The following is a 22,930-nucleotide window of genomic DNA, read 5'->3' as shown; positions in this document are numbered from 1 at the left end:
TTACCCTCACTGAACTTACTTTTTAAATGACATAAAATTTCTTTGCTCATTATTTATGCTTTCCTTTTGCAATAGCCTGTCTTAATCTGCAAGTATCGCAGAGCTTCTTTTCAACACACAGATTCCAAACTTAGCACAGTTGCCCAGAACAAGAAAATAATCTTGAGAAAAATTCATGACAGTCACTCCTGCTGTACCGGGCACAGTTGGACTGTAGTTTGTCCTTTCCTTACCAAGCAGGTGGGAGGTGAGTGCCTCCTTATGCTTCTAGCAGACCTAGATTCCAGTCTCAGTCTGGGAAATAGTGGAGTGAGAAACGTTTCATGAATTTGGAATGTCCAGGCTTTCTCTGTGTCAGAATGGAAGAGAAATTTGTATACTAAATATTTGTACCACGTTTTGCTCTTGAAAGATCTGTATGTCTCCAATTTGATTTATAATCAAAGGAAACCAACCAGAGGCAAGCAGTTATGAGGTACAGTCAGCCTGTCTCATCTGACCAAGGGATCTGGTCTGCATTAGGAGCCAGGCTTTCTCCAGTCTGAACTACTTATTATCTGTGACAGTATTTTTGTTTGTGCTTTCAAAGTTGGTCTCACATTTAGAACCTTTTTTTTTTTTTTTTTTTTTGCTTATCTGTAAGTGTGCTTTGTCTCAAACAGGTGTAACATTGAAGCACGTTAGAAGTCACCAAAGTTTTGGTGTTTGATTTTCATTTGCTGCCTTTGCAGGACTATGATTGTTTTTGTGCTTTCCCTCCAGGCTTCTCGTCAGTGCCTCGCAGGATGGTAAACTCATCATCTGGGATAGCTACACCACAAACAAGGTAGGGACTGCATAATTCCCCTCCCTGGAAAACCAGCCCGGGACATGGCAGGGTTTTAAACTCTGGATTCATTTATGTTAAATCATGTAACACAGGATAGGGAGGTCAGTCATGGCAAGTTTTGTTTTTTAGTCATGAAGTCGTGTAGGTGAGATAGACGCTGAATCACGTGCTGGCAGATGTGATTGGTCTCTTCTGTTGGATCGGGCACAGTTGGACTGTAGTTTGTCCTCTCCTTACTGAGCAGGTGGGAGGTGAGTGCCTCCTGTGTTTCTTGGAGACCTGGGTTTCAGTTTTAGCTCAGTCTGGGAGGTTTCATGTTTTATTTATAGAATACAGATATAAAGATTTTAATTTAGTCCTTAGGTTTTGCAAGAGATCATCTGAAAGGCATTATACTTTGAAGTATAAACTAGATTCTTTTTAAAATGTAATTCAGGGTTGTATTGTATTGAATAAAAAAGTACTATTATTGGTCCAAACATACATGTAAAGGATCTAATTCAGTTATATTTTACTAAAGAATACTCAGTGTATATAAAAGACTGCGGTGAGGGCTGGCCAGTTACTCAGTTGGTTAGAGCGCAAGCTTGTAACACCAAGGTCTAGGGTTCAGATCCCCATACCAGCCAGCTGCCAAAAACAAACAAAACAAAAAATTCAAATAAAAGATTGCAGTGATTATAGCATTTCTATCTAAAGCACAGGGAGGTATGTGGCAGGATTGATTATAATAATGTCCATTTTGGTTATTCAGTAACTATTTTTTAAAAAAAATAAATTTATAGCCATTTTGGCAGGCTAATGAAGTATTTTCATTTTTATTTGTAGTTTTGATTAGGAGACAATGTTAATATTACGTAAGTGCTCACCTAACTGTAAATTGTGACTTTAATAAAACTACAGATTAAATTGGTGTTTCAGCACGCAGCACTGGATTTCTAATTAAGTTATTACTTCATCTGATTGGCCACATATAAAAAATTACTCTCTAAATAATTTTGGCCCTTATTTTACTCTGTTACCTCCTATGCAATAAAAGTCAAAGACTAGAAATGAAATCATGGTGTCAGTAGTTAATGTTTTTGAACTCGAAGGTGTTTGCATTGTCTGTGTTCCTGTCACTTAGGTCCACGCCATCCCTCTGCGCTCCTCCTGGGTCATGACCTGTGCATATGCCCCTTCTGGGAACTATGTGGCCTGCGGTGGCCTGGATAACATTTGCTCCATTTACAATCTGAAAACTCGTGAAGGGAATGTACGCGTGAGTCGTGAGCTGGCGGGACATACAGGTACATGTTCTCATTAATAACCTTCCAGTGATGCTAGCTGCTTGCCTGGGGTACACTGTATGCCTTGGATACTCACTTCTTGTCGGCCATTATTTAATGAGATTGGTTCAAATGAAAGTAATGCAGTAATGGCCAGAGATCTTCAGAAACAGGCCTGACCTGCCTTTACCAGTAAGAACCCTGTGGATTTAAGTTACCACAACCTCCCATTTTCTGGAACTTGCTGACTCCCTTAGAAGTTAGCAGCCACCCTTCTTTTTCACGTTAATATAATTCAGTTCGTTATCTGTTCTAAACTGTCTTCCATCTTGAGCACCTTTCCAAGTTTCCCAGCCTAACCGCATACATGTCCGATGCATGTATATGTGCATATGCACACACACTTTTCCTTGCTTCATAGCAACTAGTGCTCTTGTTGGACAAGAGGCAGAATAGAGTCCTGTGGGCCATTTAAGTTCTTTTGAACCTGGCTAGCTTTAAATGTTGAGTAGTATATTATTTTGCTAAGATTTAGTTTACCCATGAGCCTAATTATTCATGACAGAAAAGGCATACCATTTCTGAGAAAGAAGTTTCCATCTAATATTTTACTTCTGTGGCTGTACACTCCATTCTTGAAATTTCTGTCCTTCATTATAACTTTAAAAAATTTTGTTTGGTGACACCCCTCTAGTCTCACCTGCTTCACCTGCAACTGGAAAAATTATCATAATTAATGGAGTAAATAGTATTTTGACACCTATTAGTCTGTTAAATATAATATACCCTTTGTCCTTTTAGAAATATACTGTTTTTGTTGATTTCTGTTTTACATGATTTTCTTCTTCCAACTTACTTTTTAGGGTTGCTTTCTTTTTAATTTTCTAGTTTCTTAAGGTGGAACCTTAGGCCACTGGTTTTAGACCTCTCTTGTTTTTTCAAATATAAGCTTTTAAAGTTATAAATTGCTCTCTAACCATGGCTTTAGCTACATCCCACAATTTATTGTATTTTAATTATCATTCAATGTGAAATATTTTTAATTCCCTTGTGATTGCTTGATTCATGCGATTCCTTGTTTGATTCTTAGTTTAGAAATAGTTTAATTTTCAATTATCTGAAGTTTTCTTAGTTAACTTATTATTAATTTCTAATTAATGGAGCCAGTGGTCATGATGGCCATGTGCACGTGGAAGCATGTGTCTTCTGTAGTTTTGGGGCACGTTTATGACTGTCCTGTCTTCCTGACCCTCTTATCATGGTGCAGTGTCCCTGTTTTTCTGCCGTGGTGCTCTCTGTTGTAAAGTCTACTTTACCTGTTGTGAATATGCCAGTTCAGCCTTCTTATGCTTCCATTTGCATGGCATGTTTTTTCCCACCCACTTACTTTCAACCTAACTGCGTTTTTATAAATATAAGTAGTCTCTTAAGGACAGTGTATGGTTGGGTCTTGGTGTTCATCCACTCGGTGGTTTCTGCTGTCTGCTGTTACAACACCCATCAGCATGTGTACAGTTGACATGCTGCTGATGCAGGTGGGCTCCGCTCTGCCCCTTCACTGCTGGCCACCTGTTTGTCCTACTGTTTTTGTTCTTCTCTTCTGCTTTCTCTGCCGCCTTTTGGGTTACTCGATTTTTATAGAAATCTATTTTAGTTTATCGGTTAACTTTTTAGGTAAATTTCTCTGCATTATTTTTTGGCACCTTTTCTCAGGATTACAGTGTGCCTTAATAGTTTTCTTGGTCCACATGTAAAACATGAGAACTGTGCAGCCATAAAGGCCCGTTTTCTGCCCTTTCTTACTCTCTATACAGTTTTCATAAGTGTTACATCTGTATGTGTTCTAAGCCTCCACAGTACATTGTTACATTTTTTTCCTTTAAACATTCTTATGTAATTAAACAGTCTTAGATGTTTGAGTAAGTTTAAGAAATGTGAATAGTCTTTTTCATTTACTCACATATTTACCATCTCTGTTGTCTTCATTTCTTCCTGAAGATAGTGTTGTTCTGGTTTCCCATGAGCCTAAAAAGCGTTCTTTAGCATTTCTATAGCTAGTGCAGCTTTGCTGGTGATGAATTCTCTGGGTTTTCATTTATCTGAAAATGTCTGTTTTACCTTTATTTTTTGAGGGATATTTTTACTGGATATGTAGAATTTTGGGGTGATGTTTGATCTTTTTTTTCTTTTAGCACTTTATAGATTTGCCTTTGTTTTTTTAGCAGTTTGTGATGTGCCTAGGTATGATTTTCATTGTATTTATTGTGATTTGGCATCTTGAATCCATAAATTTTGTCTTTCACCAAATTTGGGGGATTTTAGGCTTTGTCTCTAAATATGTTTTCTGTCTTATAGTCTCCTCTCCTTTTGTAGTCCAAGAGATGTGTGTTCATATTGTCTCATAGGCTCCCATGGCTTTTTCTTTCTTTCTTTCTTCAGTCTCCCACTTCTGAAGATTGGTTCATTTTTATTTCTATTCAATTTCGTTTGACTTCTGTCATCTCTGATATACCATTAAGGCTATCCAGCAAAATTTTTATGTCAGATATTCTTTTTTAAGTTCTAGAATTTCTTTTTGCTTTTATTTAAGAATAGTTTTTCTTTTTTTGCTGAGATTTACTATCTTTTTAATTATTACGAGCATTTTTGTGTCCATGAACACAGTTACTATAGGTGCCTTTAAAATTTTTCTCTGCTGGGCCGGCCCGTGGCTCACTCGGGAGAGCGTGGTGCTGACTACACCAAGGCCATGTGTTCAGATCCCATATAGGGATAGCCAGTTAGCTCATTGGGAGAGCGTGGTGCTGACTACACCAAGTCAAGGGTTAAGGTCCCCTTACTGGTCATCTTTTTAAAAATAAAGTAAAATAAAATAAAATTCTTCTCTGCTAATTTCAGCATCTACTCTTCTTGAGGTTGGTCTTTGTGCTTTTCTCTTGAATCTGGGTGACATTTTGCTGTCTCTTAGGGCATACAGTAATTTCTGATTGTATCCTGGATGTTATAAATGTTGTGTCATAGAGACTGGATTTTGTTATGTTCTCCCAAAATAGTGATGTTTAGTTTTGTTTTATCAGGCAATAAAAAGTCTGTCTTTTGTGAGCGGCAGTGGAGATTTCATTCTGTCCTTTTTGCCTTGGCCGGGCTGCGTTGGGTCTGCTCTCTGTCTGTGTACTTCAGGTATCAGATATTTATTTGGGCAGTTGTATGCATGATTTAGGGCTCTCTTTTGTGGCTTTCTTCTTTCCAGGTTTTTGCCTTTCACCTTCCATCTGTGGTTGCCCAGAACTGAGTCCACTGGCTCTGCATGACTATCAGCTGCAGGTCTTCTGTGTGAGGTTTTAGCCCCACACCTGTCATGGATGAGTGCACCCTCAGGGGAAAGCACCATAAAAACACATTCACCCTATGCCTGTGTTTTCGTCCAAGTATAGACTCATCTCCAGTATCTGTCTGCTTTTGTTTCTAGTGCCTTTAGGCATTTGGTTTTAATGCATTGGCTAGCACTCAAGTTGTTTTCTGTGGGAAGGTTGCACCTACGGATAGTCAGGCTATGATACCGGCACAGTCCCTGCAAGTCACGGGAGCCTATCTGAGGCAGTGCACTTAATATGCATTCACGACATTCAACAAAGATTCTTAATGTTTAGCACTCTCTTCTGCCGACAGAGTTAGTGTATCTATTTCTGTTTTTCATTAAAGGCTGTTGGATCTGTTAACACAGACTGTGTTTGTGTGCTGAAACCAAAACAGGGCCGGCCGGTGGCTCACTTGGGAGAGTGTGGTGCTGATAACACCAAGTCAAGGGTTAAGATCCCCTTACTGGTCATCTTTTAAAAAAAAAAAAAAGAAAGAAACCAAAACAAAAATCCCAAAAAATTGGTATTAGAAGGAGTAGTTCAGAAATTTTGTTTTCTTCATATTTCATGAAATTTTATTTCTTAGGAGTTGAGTGGGGGTTTTTGCAGCTTAAAACAATCTACATTTATCTTGTCACAGTTTCTGTAGGTCAGAAGTCTCAGCACAGCATAGCAGGGTTCCTAGTCTCACAAGGCTATCAGGCTGTCCCTGAGATATGGTCTCATCTGGACCTCAGGGTCTTTTTCCAAGCTCATTCAGGTTGTCAGCAGAATTCATTCCTTGAAGTCATGAGAATGAGACCCTTGGCAACTAGAAGGTGCTTCTGTGCTTAGGCAGCTCACAACACTGCTGTTTTCTTCTTCAGGGTCAACAGGAGAATCTCTTTGACCAGTGTTGTTTTTTTTTAAACATTGGCCTCGTAAGAGTATTTGGGACTTTCTTCAGACACGATATATATTTTTTCAGCTCCATGTCAATAAAGGTTAAAATTTGATAAGCTTCCAGTAGTGTCTCTGTTGCCAGGGCGAAGGCGTCACTAGTGATCAGGGCTGACACACTCAAGAGTCTGCCTTTGTCTTGCTTCAGACCTTTTGAGGACCCCTTTGAGTAGTCTAGTGTTTGTCAGGCACGCTCTCTTCTCTCTGACCTGCACATTTGATCTCTGAATTTAGAACTCTTTGTTAAGCTGTGGTTGAGAAATTTTCTTGACGAATCTTAGAAACTCAGTTGCATAGAAAACACTCCTTAGCAGTATTCCCAGCGGGCTTACCGGATCCTTAGTAATTGTCTTAGTAATGGCCCTATGGTAGGAGTTGTTTACAGTAAGCTTTAGAAGTGAGGCCCTTGGTAATCAATTGCGTGTTGCTGTTGTTCGTAAAATATGAGGGTCCAGATGGAACAAACAGAAGCTTCTTTCTCTAGAGTCTGCTACCCAGGCTTTGGAAACTCTTCAGCAATACTGAAGAGAAAACATCAGATGGGCTTTCTGTCTTGTTGGTGTTTTGCCTTTTAAGATTATGTCTTGCAAAATAAAGGATGCCCTCTGGAAGTAGCTAATCAGTTGAATTCACAGTGATGAGGATGGACTGTTAACTTTTTTTTTTTTTTTTTTTTTTTTTTTAATTACAGATAGAATAATCTTTCCAAGTTCTGTTTTAGTGAAAATAATTATAAAGACATTAAATGGTATTTGAAAAATTAATTCCAGGGCCTGCCCGTGGCTCACTCGGGAGAGTGCGGTGCTGATAACACCAAGGCCCCGGGTTCGGATCCCATATACGGATGGCCGGTTCGCTCACTGGGTGAGCGTGGTGCTGACCACACCAAGTCAAGGGTTAAAATCCCCTTACCGGTCATCTTTTAAAAAAAAAAAGAAAGAAAAATTAATTCCATTCCCACAAGACTGTCTGACCCAGTCTTAACAGATTACCCTCATAGCAGACCCTTGAGGGTTAGTGAAGAAAGTACTGGGCTGGATGGTCAGCTCAACTGGCTAGAAGGCAGCCTTGTAACCCCAAGGTCATGGGTTTGGATCTCCGTTCCAGCCAGCCGCCAAAATAAAAAAGACTTGACACTTCTTCTTACAAGTTTCTTGCCAAAACCTCTTAGCACAACTGTAGATACGTTTACCCTTGCTGAGATATTTCTGGTCAGGATAGCCACAGATACATAACATTTTGGCCAAAAGTTTAGCCAGAGGGCTGCCTAATATGGCATGGCTTTTCGTTCCTGCTGGAACCTGCAGTGTGGGCTAATACTGTTTTCTAGGCAGTTTCTTTGTACAGCGTGAAGCAGAACATTTTATATATTCATGAAAGCACGGTGGGTTTTTTCTGACAGGCACCAGTAAACTTGGATGTAGAAGGAGAGGTGTCCCCTGTAAAATCTGCTCCAGGAGTCACGACTAGGCAGTTAGTTCAGTGTGACACCTGCTTTGTGCTTTGTTTTGTCACAGTCTCAGCATCTCAGCTCCCTCTGGCTCACATTAGGGCCACGGGCTGCTGTGGGAGGGGCTGTGCTGCCTGGGCCTGGCTGCCTATAGCAGCTTGGGGGGCTTTCCAACACACCCCAGACGTCTCTCCATACTGCTCCCTCTGAGCCTCTTTTCCATCTTGCTGCTCCAGCAGAGGAGGAATTCCCCTTTCCCGGGGCTTGCCCACCAGTCTTGGCAGTGTCCACCGCTGGCCAGAATGTATCCCACGCCCACCCCAAACCAACCACTTAGATACTGAAGCCACTTGGCAGTGTGGTGGCGAGCTCTGAGGGGCCGCGGCCATGCTTCCTGCAGCAGCTGCATGGCCACAGCATCTGGGCCTGGACCTGAGGGTCTTCCAGAAAGTCTGCTTATCTTTTCCTCTGGTTCTGACCTTTTGCGTAAGACTTCGTAGGTTCGCATGAGCTCTCAGCGTTGTAAGTGTCCTTCCTCTAATTTTGTTCTTTCGCATTTCCTCACCTTCATGTCTTCATTATCTCTTTTCTTTTCACTGAACTTCTTGGAGAAAGTGCCTCCTGATCTTCTGCTCTCCAGTGCACGCCAGATAGCTTCTCTTCCAGTTTTAGGCTGGAAATTCTTTCCCTCCCTGGAGCAGAAACACCAGCAGGTTTTTGTTTTTGTTCCTCAGACCAAGCCTGATACAGCACAGGCTTGTTCTGCTGTCTGTGAGTGAGGGGTCCTGGGGCAGCTGGGGCCCAGTCACCTCTGGCCTCTTCATGGCATCCATCTGGCACCCCCTTCGCCTGCCTGCTGGTATGTCCTGTGCACCTGCCTTATGGGGAGTCTGTTCTTTGCCCCCCCTCAAATAAGGGTGTTCTTCAAGGTGCATGCTGGCAGATTAAAACTGTCAATGTGTGTTCATTGTAGAAATTTTGGAAAAGAACTTTGAATTATTTTGTGTTTTTAACCTATAATCCTACCCAGAACACGGTGTTATCTTTGAGGAGTTGTAGAGAGTTCTTATGTGGTGTGCTGATTTGTCCCTGTTGTTGGACATTTCAGCAGTTTGTAGTTTTTCACTATTAGAAACACTGCTGCAGTGAACACACCATTGTGGATGAATGGTTTCTCAAGCCTGTGGCTATGCTCTTGGATAAGTTACGTTCAGGGCCGCACTTGGCTACACTTCTGTGCATTGCTCAGCTTTGCTCCTTCAGGGTCAGCAGCCGCTCTGAATACAGAAGGATGTGTACATGCACCTGTGCTGTTTTCGTCCCCAGACCCGGTGACATGCTCCTTTCTAGATGTCCCTTCGCTCTTCTGCAACGTGTCTTGGTCAACACTCAACGTCTCCCCTCTCCTGGACAGCTGCAGCCTTGTCACTGCAGCCGATGGTCTTCGTGAGACTCAGGACAGCCCCTCGATCCTGCTACTCGTGGGACCAGGCCACTGTGAGGCCATGGACCATGTCCCAGCCACTCCGTAGGCACATGCTGGCACCTTCATGCCCTTGCACCTCCACGCTTGGTGCACACTTTTGTTCAGGGTCTGTTTGCCCTGCCTCTCTGCAGGCTCCCAAAGGGGACAGCATAGGCCCCATACCAGGGGAGGAAGGGGCGTGTTTTCACCTAAAGTGCCCCACATACTCACTCACAGGGAATATGTTTATTCTCCAGTGATAACAGATAGCAACTGCCTCCATTTTTTGAGAACTTTTGTGCAGACGGCTCTGCTTCTCCCAACAGTTTTCTGAAATGATCCTCCTTAACACAGGGAGTCAGCAACTTGCGGAGGAACTTGCAGGACCTTTCCCTGCCAGTTAGCGGCCATGCCTAGACTAGAGCCCAGGTGTTTCTGACTTCAGAGTCTGTGGTCTTCCTGCTTACTGCCCCCCAGCCACAAGGCCCCCATGAGGCTTTCCTGGAAGAGGGGTGCATCTGGTCTGCACAGCAAGTGGCCTCATGGTGCCCACTTGGCACACTAGGCATGCCGTCCTGCCCACCAGTTGCACAGCCTTTGTTTGTGCTTGCTCAGGCTCCTGTCACGGGGCAGCACATATTTGCTAACCAAATTAAACAGCTTATTGCCACCTTTTCTCCTTGGAGAAAAAAATTTTTTTTTTTTAAATTTAAATATCTGCATGATTATTGTTTTTTTCCCCCCTCAATATATTGAAACACAGAAAGTACCAAAAACTGAGTCATAAGAATATGAGCTGTCAGTCCTGACTTTAATTGAAAGTAATATTTGTATTATATGAGGGATCTTCAGAAAGTTCCTGGAAAGACTCACATCATGTTTTCAGCTGCTGGCCAGTGCAGGGATCTGAACCCTTGACCTTGGTGGTGTCAGCACCACGCTCTCCCATGTGAGCTAACCAGCCAGCACTCACATTATCTTTTAATTCCTTTTTTTCACAAACTTTCTGAAGTTCCCTCGAATATTTTGAAAGCTCAAGCTACAAAAAGTTACAAAATGGACACTCAGGGTAGCCTTCCCTGAAGCTTGCTCGTCCTCACACCTGCAGGGATGTGCCTGTCAGCTGGCTCTGTGGTAGGAAGTGCACGTGCCCGCCCTGTTCTCACTCAAATGTGTCTTGGAGTCCTGACAGCCTTCAGGATTTCCAGGGACCACTTCATAGTTTTCCAGATTTGGTTATTCCCCCGCCCTTTGTAGCTCCTAATGTAAGTCAGTTGTTGCTTGTCCAGATCGTTTGATTAGTGCTCAAGAGCTGATTTTTAGTCGCCAGTCTGCATGTCTTGGGGTAAGAAGCATATGGGTTCTCTGGCCCTATTATGGCCTGTATAAGGCAGGACGGAGGACGTCTTTGAGGACACAGTTCTTTCCTGTGTGAGGTGTCGGCTGGGCTGGGGTTGCCACGACTCCTCTTTCCTGCCCTTGTGAGCTCACTGGTCAGGCTCAGTGCAGTTGGCTGGATGGCACCTCACAAGGTCAGCTTCATGCCCACACGTGGTTTCCAGGAGGATGTGATGATTAAGCCAACATGAAACGAGGGTGAGAGTGTGCCAGGGAGCCAGCGGGAGGAGCAGGACTCAGGCGGGCCTCAGAGACCATGTGGGGTGCTGGGTTGCACAGGCCCCACCTCTGGTTCACCTCTGTGGTCCCTGCCATCCCTGTGGATGTGACCTCCAGGAAGCATTTGACCACGTGTCCTTTCCTAGGCAAACAGTTGATCTTTTGAAATTTGTTATCTCTACATATTTTTTTTTGTGGGAGCCAGTTTAATAGTATTTTTTAAGTAAATACTGTTTTCCCTGTATTCTTATACTTTTCACATCAGAACCCTTAGTGGGTTTCTTCTCTGTATTTCGTTAATCTGTTTTACTGTTTCATGTAGAGTCCCGCACAACTCCCTGGGGTGGACTTGGAAGGAAAGCATTTCTTTAAACCCCCAGTTCTAAAAAGGGATCTCCTTGAGAATCGCCAGTGGTGCTGTGACCCATCAGAGTGGTCAGATTAGGGCCAGTCTGTTACCAGCCTTGGGCGGAGATAGGTTTGTTGACCCTGCACTTTTAGTTCTTAACATAAATTCCAGTGCTATGGTAAGTGCATTGATCCCACAGTCACTTAAACTAGAACAAAGGCGCAAAATACCAGTAAAAAGAGGTAATTTGGGGGAAATCATAGCGCATGGATACTGCAGAACTGATCTTTTGTTTTTGCCTTTCCTCATTCCAAAAGCTGTTTAGGATGGGCATCTCGGTGAGTCCTACCATGTCCACAGCCTTAGAGTCCAGCTCCCGTCTCACTTGCACTGCGTCCTTCCCAGTAGTAGCGGGTGGGAGTAAGCAGGACTTAGAGCTATTCCTGCACTGACTTGTGCATTGTAGCTGCTGTCCCTGAGAAAACAGACCCCTCATGAGAGTTCACAGAGCCACCCCACTGGACATCTCCAGTGTCACTACTCCGCAGCTGCTCTTGTCCTCTCTTCCAGTTACCCTTCTAGTCCCTCCACAGCCTGTGGACCCTTGCCGCCCTGACCCTGTGACTTCTCTGGCCCCACTCTCTCCTGCCTCTGGTTGGGCCATCTGCTTGAAGCATCCTTCTCCAGGACCACTTGTGTCCTCCCTTGCCCCCAGAGGGCTTTGCTAGCTCCAGTCATTGCACAAGACCCCTCACTCTGTCATCCCTTTTCCTTCCCCAGCACTTACTTTCTGGCGTGCTCTTTAAGGTATTTTCATTCTCTCTCTCCATTGGAGTGTAAGCTCCAGGAAGCAAGAAGCATCCCTTTTGTTCAAGGATACGTTCCAGGTGTCCAGAGTACTGTGTCTCCCAGGCATGGGGATCAGTCCTTGCAGAACGAGTGAGTGAATGAACAAATGAGAACGAGAGGGAGGGGAACCCCAGCCTCGGATTTATTGAGCAGCAAAGCAGATGAAAGAGGCATGTGCTTGTGGGTGTGGTCCGCTGTCCTGTCCCTGTGGATGAGCTGTCCTGACCTGCCTCATGCTGTCAAAGTGTCACTCTTGCTGATGTGGCTTCAGCTGTCGCTGTGCTGCACGCTGACTTCACTGCATTGTTTATTCTCTGCACAAAACCGGACAGGAGGTAGCTAAGAAGGTCTTTGACTTAGAGAACTTACAGGTATATTCATTCTGCCAGCATATTTTTTATATTTATGAGACTGTAGACCCAGGGCTTGCTAGATTTGGGTCATCATTTGGGTCCACTCTTTGCCAGGTTACTTGTCCTGCTGCCGATTCCTGGATGACAATCAGATCGTCACCAGCTCTGGAGACACCACATGGTAAGTACCTGAGCCAGGGCAGGCAGTACACATGCTGCTGTCCACACTGGCGAGTCTAAATATGTAGGAAATCAGTTTGTGGCCATTAATTGGGCCATGTATAATTTAAAATGGCTTTAAAATTTAAAATACAAAGTAGCAATGAGTGAACTCATTATATTCTTTGTAGATTACAAAGTTTAGTTTTGAACAGCTAAGAACTGAAATACAGGTATTTAAACTACAATTGTGCCTGAAGTACCTGCTGTTCGTTTTTTTCCCCCATGTGTGTCCACCTGCTCAAGTGATGTTTTGCAGCCTTTTGTGGGCGTGGGGTGGGCTTTGCTTGCTCTCTTCTGACAGCTCCATCGCATTGTTAATGGGGGAGCACAGCTTAAAGATACCAGATGTAGGGCCGGCCCGTGGCTGACAGGAGAGTGTGGTGCTGATGACACCAAGGCCAAGGATTTGGATCCCTATGTAGGGATGGCTGGTTAGCTCACTTGGGAGAGCGTGGTGCTGACAACACCACAAGTCAAGCATTAAGATCCCCTTACCTGTCATCTTTAAAAAAAAAAAAGTGATACCAGGCATCACAATCCAAGCAGATTATGTCAGACTTCTTTTTTTCTTCCAGATCGCACCTTTTTTTCATAAACTTCACTCATAGTGCATTACCCACAATTTCTAGTTTTCTTTTTAAAGCTCAGCAAAAACTTACAGGCCCTGGGAAAGGCGTCTGTACGCAAAATCCTTGTAGATTTTTATATTTGCCCCAGCCTATGGTTGTCTCCCCCACACCTGATTGAATAGTTACATGTTAAATCACTCACCTCTTTTCATTCAGTTTGGCTTTCTAGATGGCTGTCACTTTTTCGTCCTTATTTCACTGGTTGACAGTATTTCACTGGATTACATGTGATGTCACACGTACAGTGTGGGACAGACATAACTTTTTATGTATGTGCCTTAAAAGTTTTTTTTAATGTAACTCTTTTTTTTTTTTTTTTTTTTTGTCTTTTTCGTGACCAGCACTCAGCCAGTGAGCGCACTGGCCATTCCTATATAGGATCCGAACCCGCGGCGGGAGCGTTGCTGCGCTCCCAGCGCAGCACTCTACCAAGTGCGCTACGGGATCGGCCCTTAATGTAACTCTTGACAGGCATTTACCTCACCTAGGGGGAACATAGATGTATGGGTACACCAGCCCCAGGTGGTCTGCACCCTGTGGGCATCACGCAGTAATTCTGGAAGGGGATGCAGTGGTTAATGACACCAAGGTTATTAAGAAACCTTTAGGCTGCCAGTTAGCTCAGTTGGTTAGAGCACAGACTGCTCAGTTTTTGGAGTTTTCGCCTTACTGGTAGATGGAAGGTCAATTAAATAAACTCAAGAATTTTTTCATTTGTGGCATCAAAGCACATAAATTAAGTCACCAGATAATTATTTTATGAGAGTCTTTTCAAACTTAAACTGTCCTGGTGGGTTTTTCTGGTCTTCTGAGGCATGACTTGGTGGCCAGGAGCTGGCAGGGCCAGCTGGCCTATGGCCCAGATGCCCAGTCCTATGGTCAGCAGGGGTTTTCTTATCTGATGAGGGTGTGAGGGATTCACTGAGATACGGGCCCTTGCCCAGCTTGTCAGCAGGGGACTAATAGTATGAAAAGTTGTCCTGGTTGTGTAAATTTCATAGATTCACAAAAGAATTATTATGTAGAATGTGAATCTTGGGAAGACCTTATTTATTAGAAGACATTTTTAAAGGGTTTTCATTTATGGATCATTAGTTTCAGATTCCTGTACATGTCTTGCCTCCTTTCTGCAATTCCTCTGGCCCTAGAGCAGAAACTCCCAAATCATCTAACTGGGTCTGCATTGCCAGGCCAAGTGGGTTTTCCTGTTTGGCTAAAACGAACAGATGGTTTTCAGTGGTGCTGCTTTTTGTGAGCCTGTAGCCTTCAGAGCCATCACCACACAGCCTGTTCCTGCTGTGCACATGCTGTCAGGATCTCATCTTTTGACATCCCATTAGGCAGAAGCATAATGGAATACCGTGTGCAGCCATTAGGAACTGATCTGCTGTCCTGTTTGTGACTCCAAGAGAAGGCAGTTGACCTCAGAATTGCTTTTGTTTGTCTGACGTTATCTTATGCCTGCCTTTTATAGGACTACTGGAGGGTGGGGGATGGCGACTAGCACTGCGAGGCCCCGTGGTGTGGAGGGAGCAGCACAGGTAGAGTAGGGTCTTCTCCTCCACCTAGGGCCTTAGCCAGTAGCCTCCTGCCGGCCCTCTACAAACCCAGCCGTGAGCTGAAGTGTGTGGTGTGACCTCTAAGTGTTCCGCCTTAAGAGCAACACCAACTCCTTATATGCTGGTGTGTGAGTTGGGGTAGCAATCACAGCTACTCTGACGTCTGTGGCCATGTACTCATTTACATATTCTGTTGGTTTGCTTTGCTGTGATTCCCTTCCAAACAAGAGTTGTATTACAAACTTTAAATTTGTCTTAAGTAAAAGTGCAGTGGTTTGCTGCAGTCCTGGGTGGTTGGAAGACAGCTTGTCACGTGACTAGTCACATGAGGAAGCAAGGTTGACATCGCTTGTCGTTTGCTCCTGCTCCAGTGCCCTGTGGGACATCGAGACTGGCCAGCAGACAACCACGTTTACTGGACACACTGGAGATGTCATGAGCCTTTCTCTTGCTCCTGACACCAGACTGTTTGTCTCTGGTGCTTGTGATGCTTCAGCCAAACTCTGGGATGTGCGAGAAGGGATGTGCCGGCAAACTTTCACTGGCCATGAGTCGGACATTAATGCCATCTGTGTGAGTTGGGTGAAGGTGTGGGGATGGGGCCTCCACTAGCTAGTGGTTTAGATTGCTAAATTTTAAGCTTTCTGGATTAGATGTAAGAACTCTCTTTTCCATGCAAATACAACCTGATTTACAGGTACATATACAAAAAACTCCCTGTGGAAAACTTGGCTAGGATCTGATCTGACCTTTGGAGGCTGGCTGGCTCTGTGTTGACTATTGACTTCACAGTGTGACAGGCCCTTTTTTTACCCTAGGGGTGACCAGTGGTTAGGATCATGGAGCTTTCCTCTAGTTGAGGGAGACAGACAGTAAAATAACTCAGGCCATCAGTGAGCCCTGTGCCAGTCAGGGGCATGGCTGAGCCAAGGAGCCTGCCCTCCTGCCCTAACTGCTTGGCAGTGTTTTCAGCCTCTGGCCTCCCGAGGAGGTGTGGAGGGACATGTCTGGTTGGTTGGGGCAGGACTTTGCTGCACTGCTGAGCACTGCCCTAGTCAGTCCTTCCTTCCTCCCTGAGGTTAGTCCTGGTGGCTGGCAGCTGTAGAGAATCGCAAGCCCATCAGCGATGACCACATTCTCACTCTTCCACTGGAATAAAATCTACTCTTTGGGGATGACAACCACAGTGTCTGAGAACACGGTGTCTGGTGCTTCCCTAGTACAAACCCACTCCCATCCCAGTCCCCGAGTAGCTCCCTGGGATCCCAACATTACCATCACCCTGTTCTTGCCAGAGCCTGATCTTGCTAATCTTTTCCTACTATATCAGCAGCAGCCCTACCATTGAGCAGTCGTATTTCCAATATTTCCTTTTGAGCATTTACAAACCTTGATTTGCTTTGTCTTTCAAGTTCTTTCCAAATGGCAATGCGTTTGCCACCGGCTCAGATGACGCCACCTGCAGGCTGTTTGACCTTCGTGCAGACCAGGAGCTCATGACTTACTCGCATGACAACATCATATGTGGGATCACCTCTGTCTCCTTCTCCAAGAGCGGGCGCCTCCTCCTCGCTGGGTACGACGACTTCAACTGCAATGTCTGGGACGCACTCAAAGCCGACAGGGCTGGTAGGTGGCCTTTCCCTGTCTCCGGGATGCTCAGGTGTATCTGCAGGGTGGACAGGATACACTTCAGCTGAAATATTTGGGTTTGAACTAGTTGGGCTGTGGCACAGCAAAGGTGATGGTGACAAGCTGCAGCCTGGTGACTGCTCAGTATAAAGTATAGGTTTTGCATTTCACAGGTAGGTGTGTTACTGTCAAGTGTATTAAAACACAGTTTGTACAAAAGAAGAGAACTTCCTTATTAAAAATGGACATTTAGGCCTTTGAATTTTGAAGATGTTGACACTTTTAGAATCTTCCGGTTCCATTCATCTCAGTGCCTGGGAGGATGGAAGAAGGGAGTATGACTCTGGGTCTTTTGAGCCCTCTAGTGCCGCTGAGGGCCAAGGCAGCCAGCACAGGCCGAGGGAGAGAACACTCTGGCCCCTCAGCTCTTACACCAGCAGCTGCAGGAGGTATAGGAGGGTTTCTTAAAGAACCTTCAGGTCCCTCTGAGAGGAAGTGAATTATTCCAGCCAGCAATTATCAAGCCAAGACTGCTAGGAGCATTGACAATGTGTGCCGGCCCCAGTGGTCTCTCAGCGGCCGTCCCAGCCCTCTGCGTTCTGTGTCTTACGCTAGTCTCTAGCGATCACAGACGCATGAAAAACAGCCCACGTCCATATACTCTTGTGTTGTAGATAGGGGTTAGTTTGATTTTTTTATTGTGGTTTTTGCTTTTTTGTTGTTGTTCTTTATGTTTTCATATTGTTGCTCCACTTTTTACTTAAGTTTCTGAAGTGGTTGCTGAGAAGTCGGTGCACAGGCTTGTTTACAGGGTGGGGCGTGCCTTCTAAGTGTGTGTTGTCCTTGTCATCCCAGTATCCTGTGCTCTCTGTGAACACTTCCCAGTGGCGGTAGTTTTTAGAGAAAGAGCACATCAATCTTCACTGTGCTTTAAAAAGGCTGGCCATAGGCTTCCCTTTAATTTCCGTGTGGACAGAACTTGCTTTTCCTTCCTAGTGTCCTTCCCTTGCTACCCACGGCATTGCAGGGACCTGACCGTGGGGGTTCTGGGTCTTGTACCATCAGAGACAAGCTGTTCAGCCCTTGTCACGGTGTCACAGGTAGGCTTTGGAGTGACTGTGCTGCTGTTTGCTCGCAGGTGTCTTGGCTGGGCATGACAACCGCGTCAGCTGCCTGGGGGTGACCGACGATGGCATGGCTGTGGCGACGGGGTCCTGGGACAGCTTCCTCAAGATCTGGAACTAACGCCAGTAGGTAATGGAGCAGCCCAATGTCCTTCCCTGAATGGAGCTGTGTGTCTCTCATAAAACCTGGAGTTGTGGTTCATAATTTCTAGGTTAATTCTGATGTAGCGTCGATTTGGAATTGTGGTGAGGCAAACACTTGTATAGATCTGAAGTAGTACACCCTCAGCTGCAGACTCAATGCAGCAAGGGAAAGAGCAGTAACAGCTGATTGTTCATCTGAATTTAGATTTTCTGTCTCTTTTTACTTTATCTAAACTCTGTTTGAAACAGCCTGTGGATGCCACGGTGACTGGAAGACCATTCCAACCTTGAAGCGTTACAGTGATAGCATATCCTATCCAACCATACTAACGTGGACACCCTACACCTCCCCTCAGAACTTCAAAAGGGCAAGATCTTTTTTCCTTCACTTATTGCTGAAACCAAGAGCACAATTCCCATTAAGAGAAGGATCTCTGTGCTGTAAACTAAAACAAATTGTGCATTCCTTCCGGGGCCATCGTCTTTGTTTTCTTTTTTGTCTTCAATGAATTTTAAAAGGAAATACTGTAATAAAAATGTTAACCAGAAGGTAAACTTGAGTGTAATTGTGAGACAGGCACACCTTTTCACTAGTTTATTTGAATTTTAGACCAGTGATCCTGTTTTGTGATGTTCATGCAAAACAAGATGAGGACTTTATCTTGTAACTGTTTCTGAATTTCAAGTTGTGTTCGTAGCAGGATTTTGGAAGCATTCGTATTTCCTTTTAAAAATGTATTCCTTTATGTTCAATAGTTAAATAGAACCAGAGAGTCTAGGGCAGCGTCTTTTACATTGTCAATGATGTAAATTTAGTCCCTGGGTTTTTTTTGTCTGGTGTCACAGGTAATTGTTGCACACAAACACGGCATAGCAAAGAATGACATTGAGAAGTAGAGTAACCAAGCACACGCTGTTGATGGTCATGAGTGCGTGATCAGAGAGTCCTTCACCTTTTCTGGATAGTACACTCAGATCCAGCACCCATCTTCCTCCTGACCCAGCTCTCTGCCTTCTCAGTTCAGTTTTTAATCTCCCCTTGGGTTTCCTTGTGAAGTTGGAGGGAAGTTTATGTGACAGCCTAACACTACCCCACCCCCACCCCCAACTATCAGGAACCTCTGTTTTCAAGAGAGATGCCTGTCCTGTGCTTGGATAGTCAGTTGATTATTTGTGTATGAAACAATGTACAAATCAATGTTTTGAAAATAATGATCTCAGACTTTCTAAGTTAAATTTTAAAAAATTTGATTGTTTGCCATATTGGGTGGGTTTACTCTTAGAATCGCATGCTGTAGAAATGCTCAAAAGTGCATATAGGACTCAGTCCTTAGATGTTCTTTTTCTTTTAAGAAATAACCTCTTAAAGTAACCATCGCGGCTCTGTCCACTTATCGTTGCTACTCTGTGCACACATATCGGAAGCAGTACAGTAAGCAGCTCTACACGCTTGAGTAGTGGAATAAGGCACCGTTTTATTTCTTAAAAAACAGTCCTGTTGCAGACGATTGCTGTTGGATTCAGTGGGGGGTGGGGAGGGGGAGGGCAGAGGGTGGAGACCTCCCTTCCTCTTCATCAGTTCCTTGTGGCCTGTCTGTCCCACAGAACAAGCCTTTTGCATCTGAGGCAGATAATTTTTATAATGTGCAGATTTCCCTGGTTTTCATGTCAAGTCCAGTGTTCAGCTAGCTGCAGCATTTGGACAGCAGGGTTCTGTGCCCCCAGCCCCCCAGCCCAGCGCTCCTTCATAGCAGCAGTAGTGGCTTCTCCATCCTGTTTTCAGCAACATCCTATACAAAACTGTGCTGTGACCGTGCGTAGGCCTGGATCTGGCAAAGAGAATAAAAATGAAACCCCTTCTTTCTCTGTCCATCAAACAGCTCTGTAGAGCTCTCCACCCTTTACCCTTCTCACCTTTTGTATTTAATTTTAAAGTCAGTGTACTGCAAGGAAGCTGGATGCAAGATAGATACTATATTAAACTGTACTGTTATTTAAGATGTAATAAAGCAGTTTGACATGAGGGACTTGGTGGTGATTATTTGCGGGGCCATTTCAGTTTGGGAGGCGGGTTGTGCCTTCCCCTACTGCTCTGGGGTCTGACACATCTGCCACATCACAGAGTCTACACGAATGGAGCTAGGCTCCTCAGAGAGGCTCCTGGGAAGCTCCAGGTCACAGGCCTGCGGAAGGCGAGGGCCACCTGCCACCCCCCAGACCCACCAGGCCGGCTGCATCCTGTGCCTGGGGTGTCTGCCCTGACTGCCTCTTCCTGTTTCCCTCCCCTAAAATAATCTGGGGACAGTGTCACTCCAGAGACATGCCTTCTGTTTGACTGAACAGGGTTTTCATCTCAGTCTGAATGAAAGAACTGTGTTTTGACCATCTGCCACAAACGTGCAAAAAAAACCCTTCGACTAGGTATTCCTAAAAAAGCCCACACCCAGCCCTCAGGATCCTGTCCACGCCCCTGCTTTTCTAGGCTGTGTGACACAATTTTTTTTTCATCTTAAATAGTATGTAGGATTATAAAAGGTAGCTTTGTGACTTTCACGGCTCCAGCGCTGGTACTTTTTCATAAATAAGTGAAGAACACTCTCAGTGGCAGTGTTCCAGCCTGAGGCTCCCTTTTCTAGTTACCAGCAGAGATCCAGCAGCAGGAGCGGTGGCACTTGGGATTGTAACGTTAGCAGGTCCTGGTTGCCTTTGCCAGTCCAGGTGCGGTGTTGGGGAGCCCCCCAAGCTGCCACAGCTATTTTGACAAGTGACAGTGCAGCACTGTCTCTGGGTGGGGCAACCTGAAGCTGTTTGGACTGCCGAGATGAGCGTGCTTGGCAGGCTGCACAGGGTGGGCTTGCCTGGCTTTGTCCTGCTCCCCGACTTCTCCCTGAAATAAATCTGCCCTTCATAGACAACAAATTCTTTGCAAACTTTATCCCTGTCTGGTGTCTTACAAAAGCCCCGTATAAAATGCTGGAGAGCATCTGAGGCCCTTCCTGGTGGCCTGGAGTCCTTGGGAGGGAGGGGCGCCCACAGACAAGAGATGCCCACTGTGGCCTGCCCTCAAAGGAGCACGGGGTAAAATAACAGTGAATCTCAGCAAGGGCTGGCTATACCGCTGACTCCACTTCCTCCGTGTGGGAATTCCTGTTTCCTTTTGTGTCCCAGTCTGGCACCCAGCAGGCCAACAGAGCTGACATGTGGGACCTGTCCCCTCACCCCTTCCTTCCCTTTAGCCTTGGCCCAGAAGAGCTAGAAGTGACACGCCCCTCCCTGGCAGCCCACCCCTCCACTGTTCACCTTCTTAGCAGAGCCATCACCGATAATAGGTGCCCCATGCGGGCATCTGGACAGTGGCACCGGCCAGGGCAGGGTGGAAAGCAGTGGATGAGTCTGTAGCGGCTGAGTGTGAGTGTTCAGGCTGCAGGCACAAAACTGAAGTCTGCACAGACTGCTCTCAGCCCTGTTGGCAGGAGCAGCGCCTGTTACCACATGCTCTGAGCAGCCCACCCTCCCTCCCACGTACCTTCCTCCAGCTTGTCCTGCAGCCCACCTGTCCCAGGTGCATACAGGCAATGGGGTGACCTCCGCAGCTCTGCCCACCTGTGGCTACCTGCCCAGCTCCGTACATGGCTTCCTCAGCCCTCCTTTGACTAAGGGGCTCACAGCCACTCCTGTCTATGTTGTCCCTCCTTTCCACCCCATGTTTGCCGCAGTACCTGGACATGGCCTGCACATCCACTGGGGCAGGGCAAGTATTCCATGTGTCCCCTGCCGTCCCCGCACTCAGAGGAACCTGGCCCACAGCAGGGGCTTCCCTGCAGCCTGGCACTGCTGCCACCACGCCCAGGGGTCCCACCCGCACCCCACCTCCAGCCAACCCTCCAACCCCTCACCACCTCCACCTACTCGCCAGATGGCCCCCTGGCAAACTCTGCCCCTTCTCTTCCTCACTGGGAGATCATGGGTGTGTTATTTGACCTCTCTGTGCCTCCAGTTCCCCGTGTAGAAAATGTGGTCAGCAGGGATCTTGCGAGGATGCGGAGCCCCCACGGGCTAGGTGTTGGAGCAGCCCACAGATTACTATCAGTGACCCCTGCCCACCCCAGGCTCCCTGCCTCAGGGCCCCAGCCTGCTATTCCCTCTGCTGGTGGGATGCTAGTAGTCCTGAGCACCCCAAGGCCGTTCCCCTGCCCCACCCAACCGGCCTCAGTTTCTTTCTCTGCTGATTCCTCAGTGTGCTTGGCATGTGGCTGGTGTTCAGGAAGGGGGGCTGCTGCTGCTGCCCCACTTTGCCTCAAATCAGCCCAAACAGGAGATTGTCAAGTGGGCAGTTCCAAACACTGGCCCCTGGGGAGGGCATAGGGAAGGCCAGGCAGGATGGCCCCAGTCCTGGCTCTCAGGCCTGGAAACCTGAGCTGGGTGCACTAGGTGGGAGCCAGGGACTGGGGGATGGACTAAGTGACCTTGGTGTAGCCTGTGACACTGGCCTCCACAGGGGCCCTCAGTTCCTCCTGGCCACTTCCCCTTTCAGGTGCTAGGCAGCCTCTGTTCACCCCAGCCCGGTCAGCTGAAGCCAAATTCCCAGCCCCCACAGAGCTGGGAGCAGGACCCCAAAGAGGTGCAACCTACACCCGAGCGTCATCCTCACCCCCCTGCCCAAATAAAATGAGCCAGCTCTGGGCAACAACCCATCCTGCTCCTCCCCTTTCCTGCTGGCCCCCATCATTCAGCTTTCAGAATAGGGCAGGTCCAGGTTATGGGGTCATCTGAAGTGTAAGCAATTTGGGAGGCCATCCTTAAGAATACAAAAAAGAAATACCATATTAACATTAACAAAGTCTGCAACTGCCTTGAGCAGCTGTGTGGCAGCTCTGGGCTGGGAAACATCAGGGCAGGGTCGTGTCACCCACCACTCCCCCCACCCCCCTGTTCCAGCCTGGGAGGGAGCCTTTCCTGACTCCCCAGCCCCTCTGAGGCAGAACCTCCCTCATTTGCGTAATCTGGCATGCCCCTACCCGCCCTCCACCAGCCCCATGCATGCCTTTGACCCTGCTGCTCCCCCTGCTGCAACTTCCTTCTGGGTGCCCCTCCCACTTCTGGCCTTAGTTATTGCCAGTCAGTCCTGGGGTGGGGCTGGGG

At 46.2% G+C, this 22,930-nt stretch overlaps 1 protein-coding gene across 3 annotated transcripts in view; it reads left to right on the top strand.

The window, feature by feature from the left end:
• Positions 1-19,811, top strand: part of GNB1 (G protein subunit beta 1) — a 77,388-nt gene extending 57,577 nt beyond the window's left edge. For 2 of the 3 annotated variants that reach the window (XM_063105072.1, XM_063105073.1), the window contains 7 exons: positions 763-826; positions 1,956-2,118; positions 12,593-12,659; positions 15,260-15,461; positions 16,301-16,517; positions 17,659-17,774; positions 18,038-19,811. In XM_063105072.1, the coding sequence (XP_062961142.1) occupies positions 763-826; positions 1,956-2,118; positions 12,593-12,659; positions 15,260-15,461; positions 16,301-16,517; positions 17,659-17,765 (820 nt within the window). In that variant the 3' untranslated portion in view covers positions 17,766-17,774; positions 18,038-19,811. The remainder of the gene's footprint in view (positions 1-762; positions 827-1,955; positions 2,119-12,592; positions 12,660-15,259; positions 15,462-16,300; positions 16,518-17,658; positions 17,775-18,037) is intronic. The other variant, XM_063105074.1, reaches the window with a different exon arrangement.
• The last annotated feature ends 3,119 nt before the right edge of the window (positions 19,812-22,930 follow it).

The sequence above is a fragment of the Cynocephalus volans genome, chromosome 8 (assembly GCF_027409185.1).
Source record: "Cynocephalus volans isolate mCynVol1 chromosome 8, mCynVol1.pri, whole genome shotgun sequence".
Taxonomy (NCBI): Eukaryota; Metazoa; Chordata; class Mammalia; order Dermoptera; family Cynocephalidae; genus Cynocephalus; species Cynocephalus volans.
The sequence above is the reverse complement of the archived record's forward strand: the minus strand, read 5'-3'. Positions and strand labels throughout refer to the sequence as shown.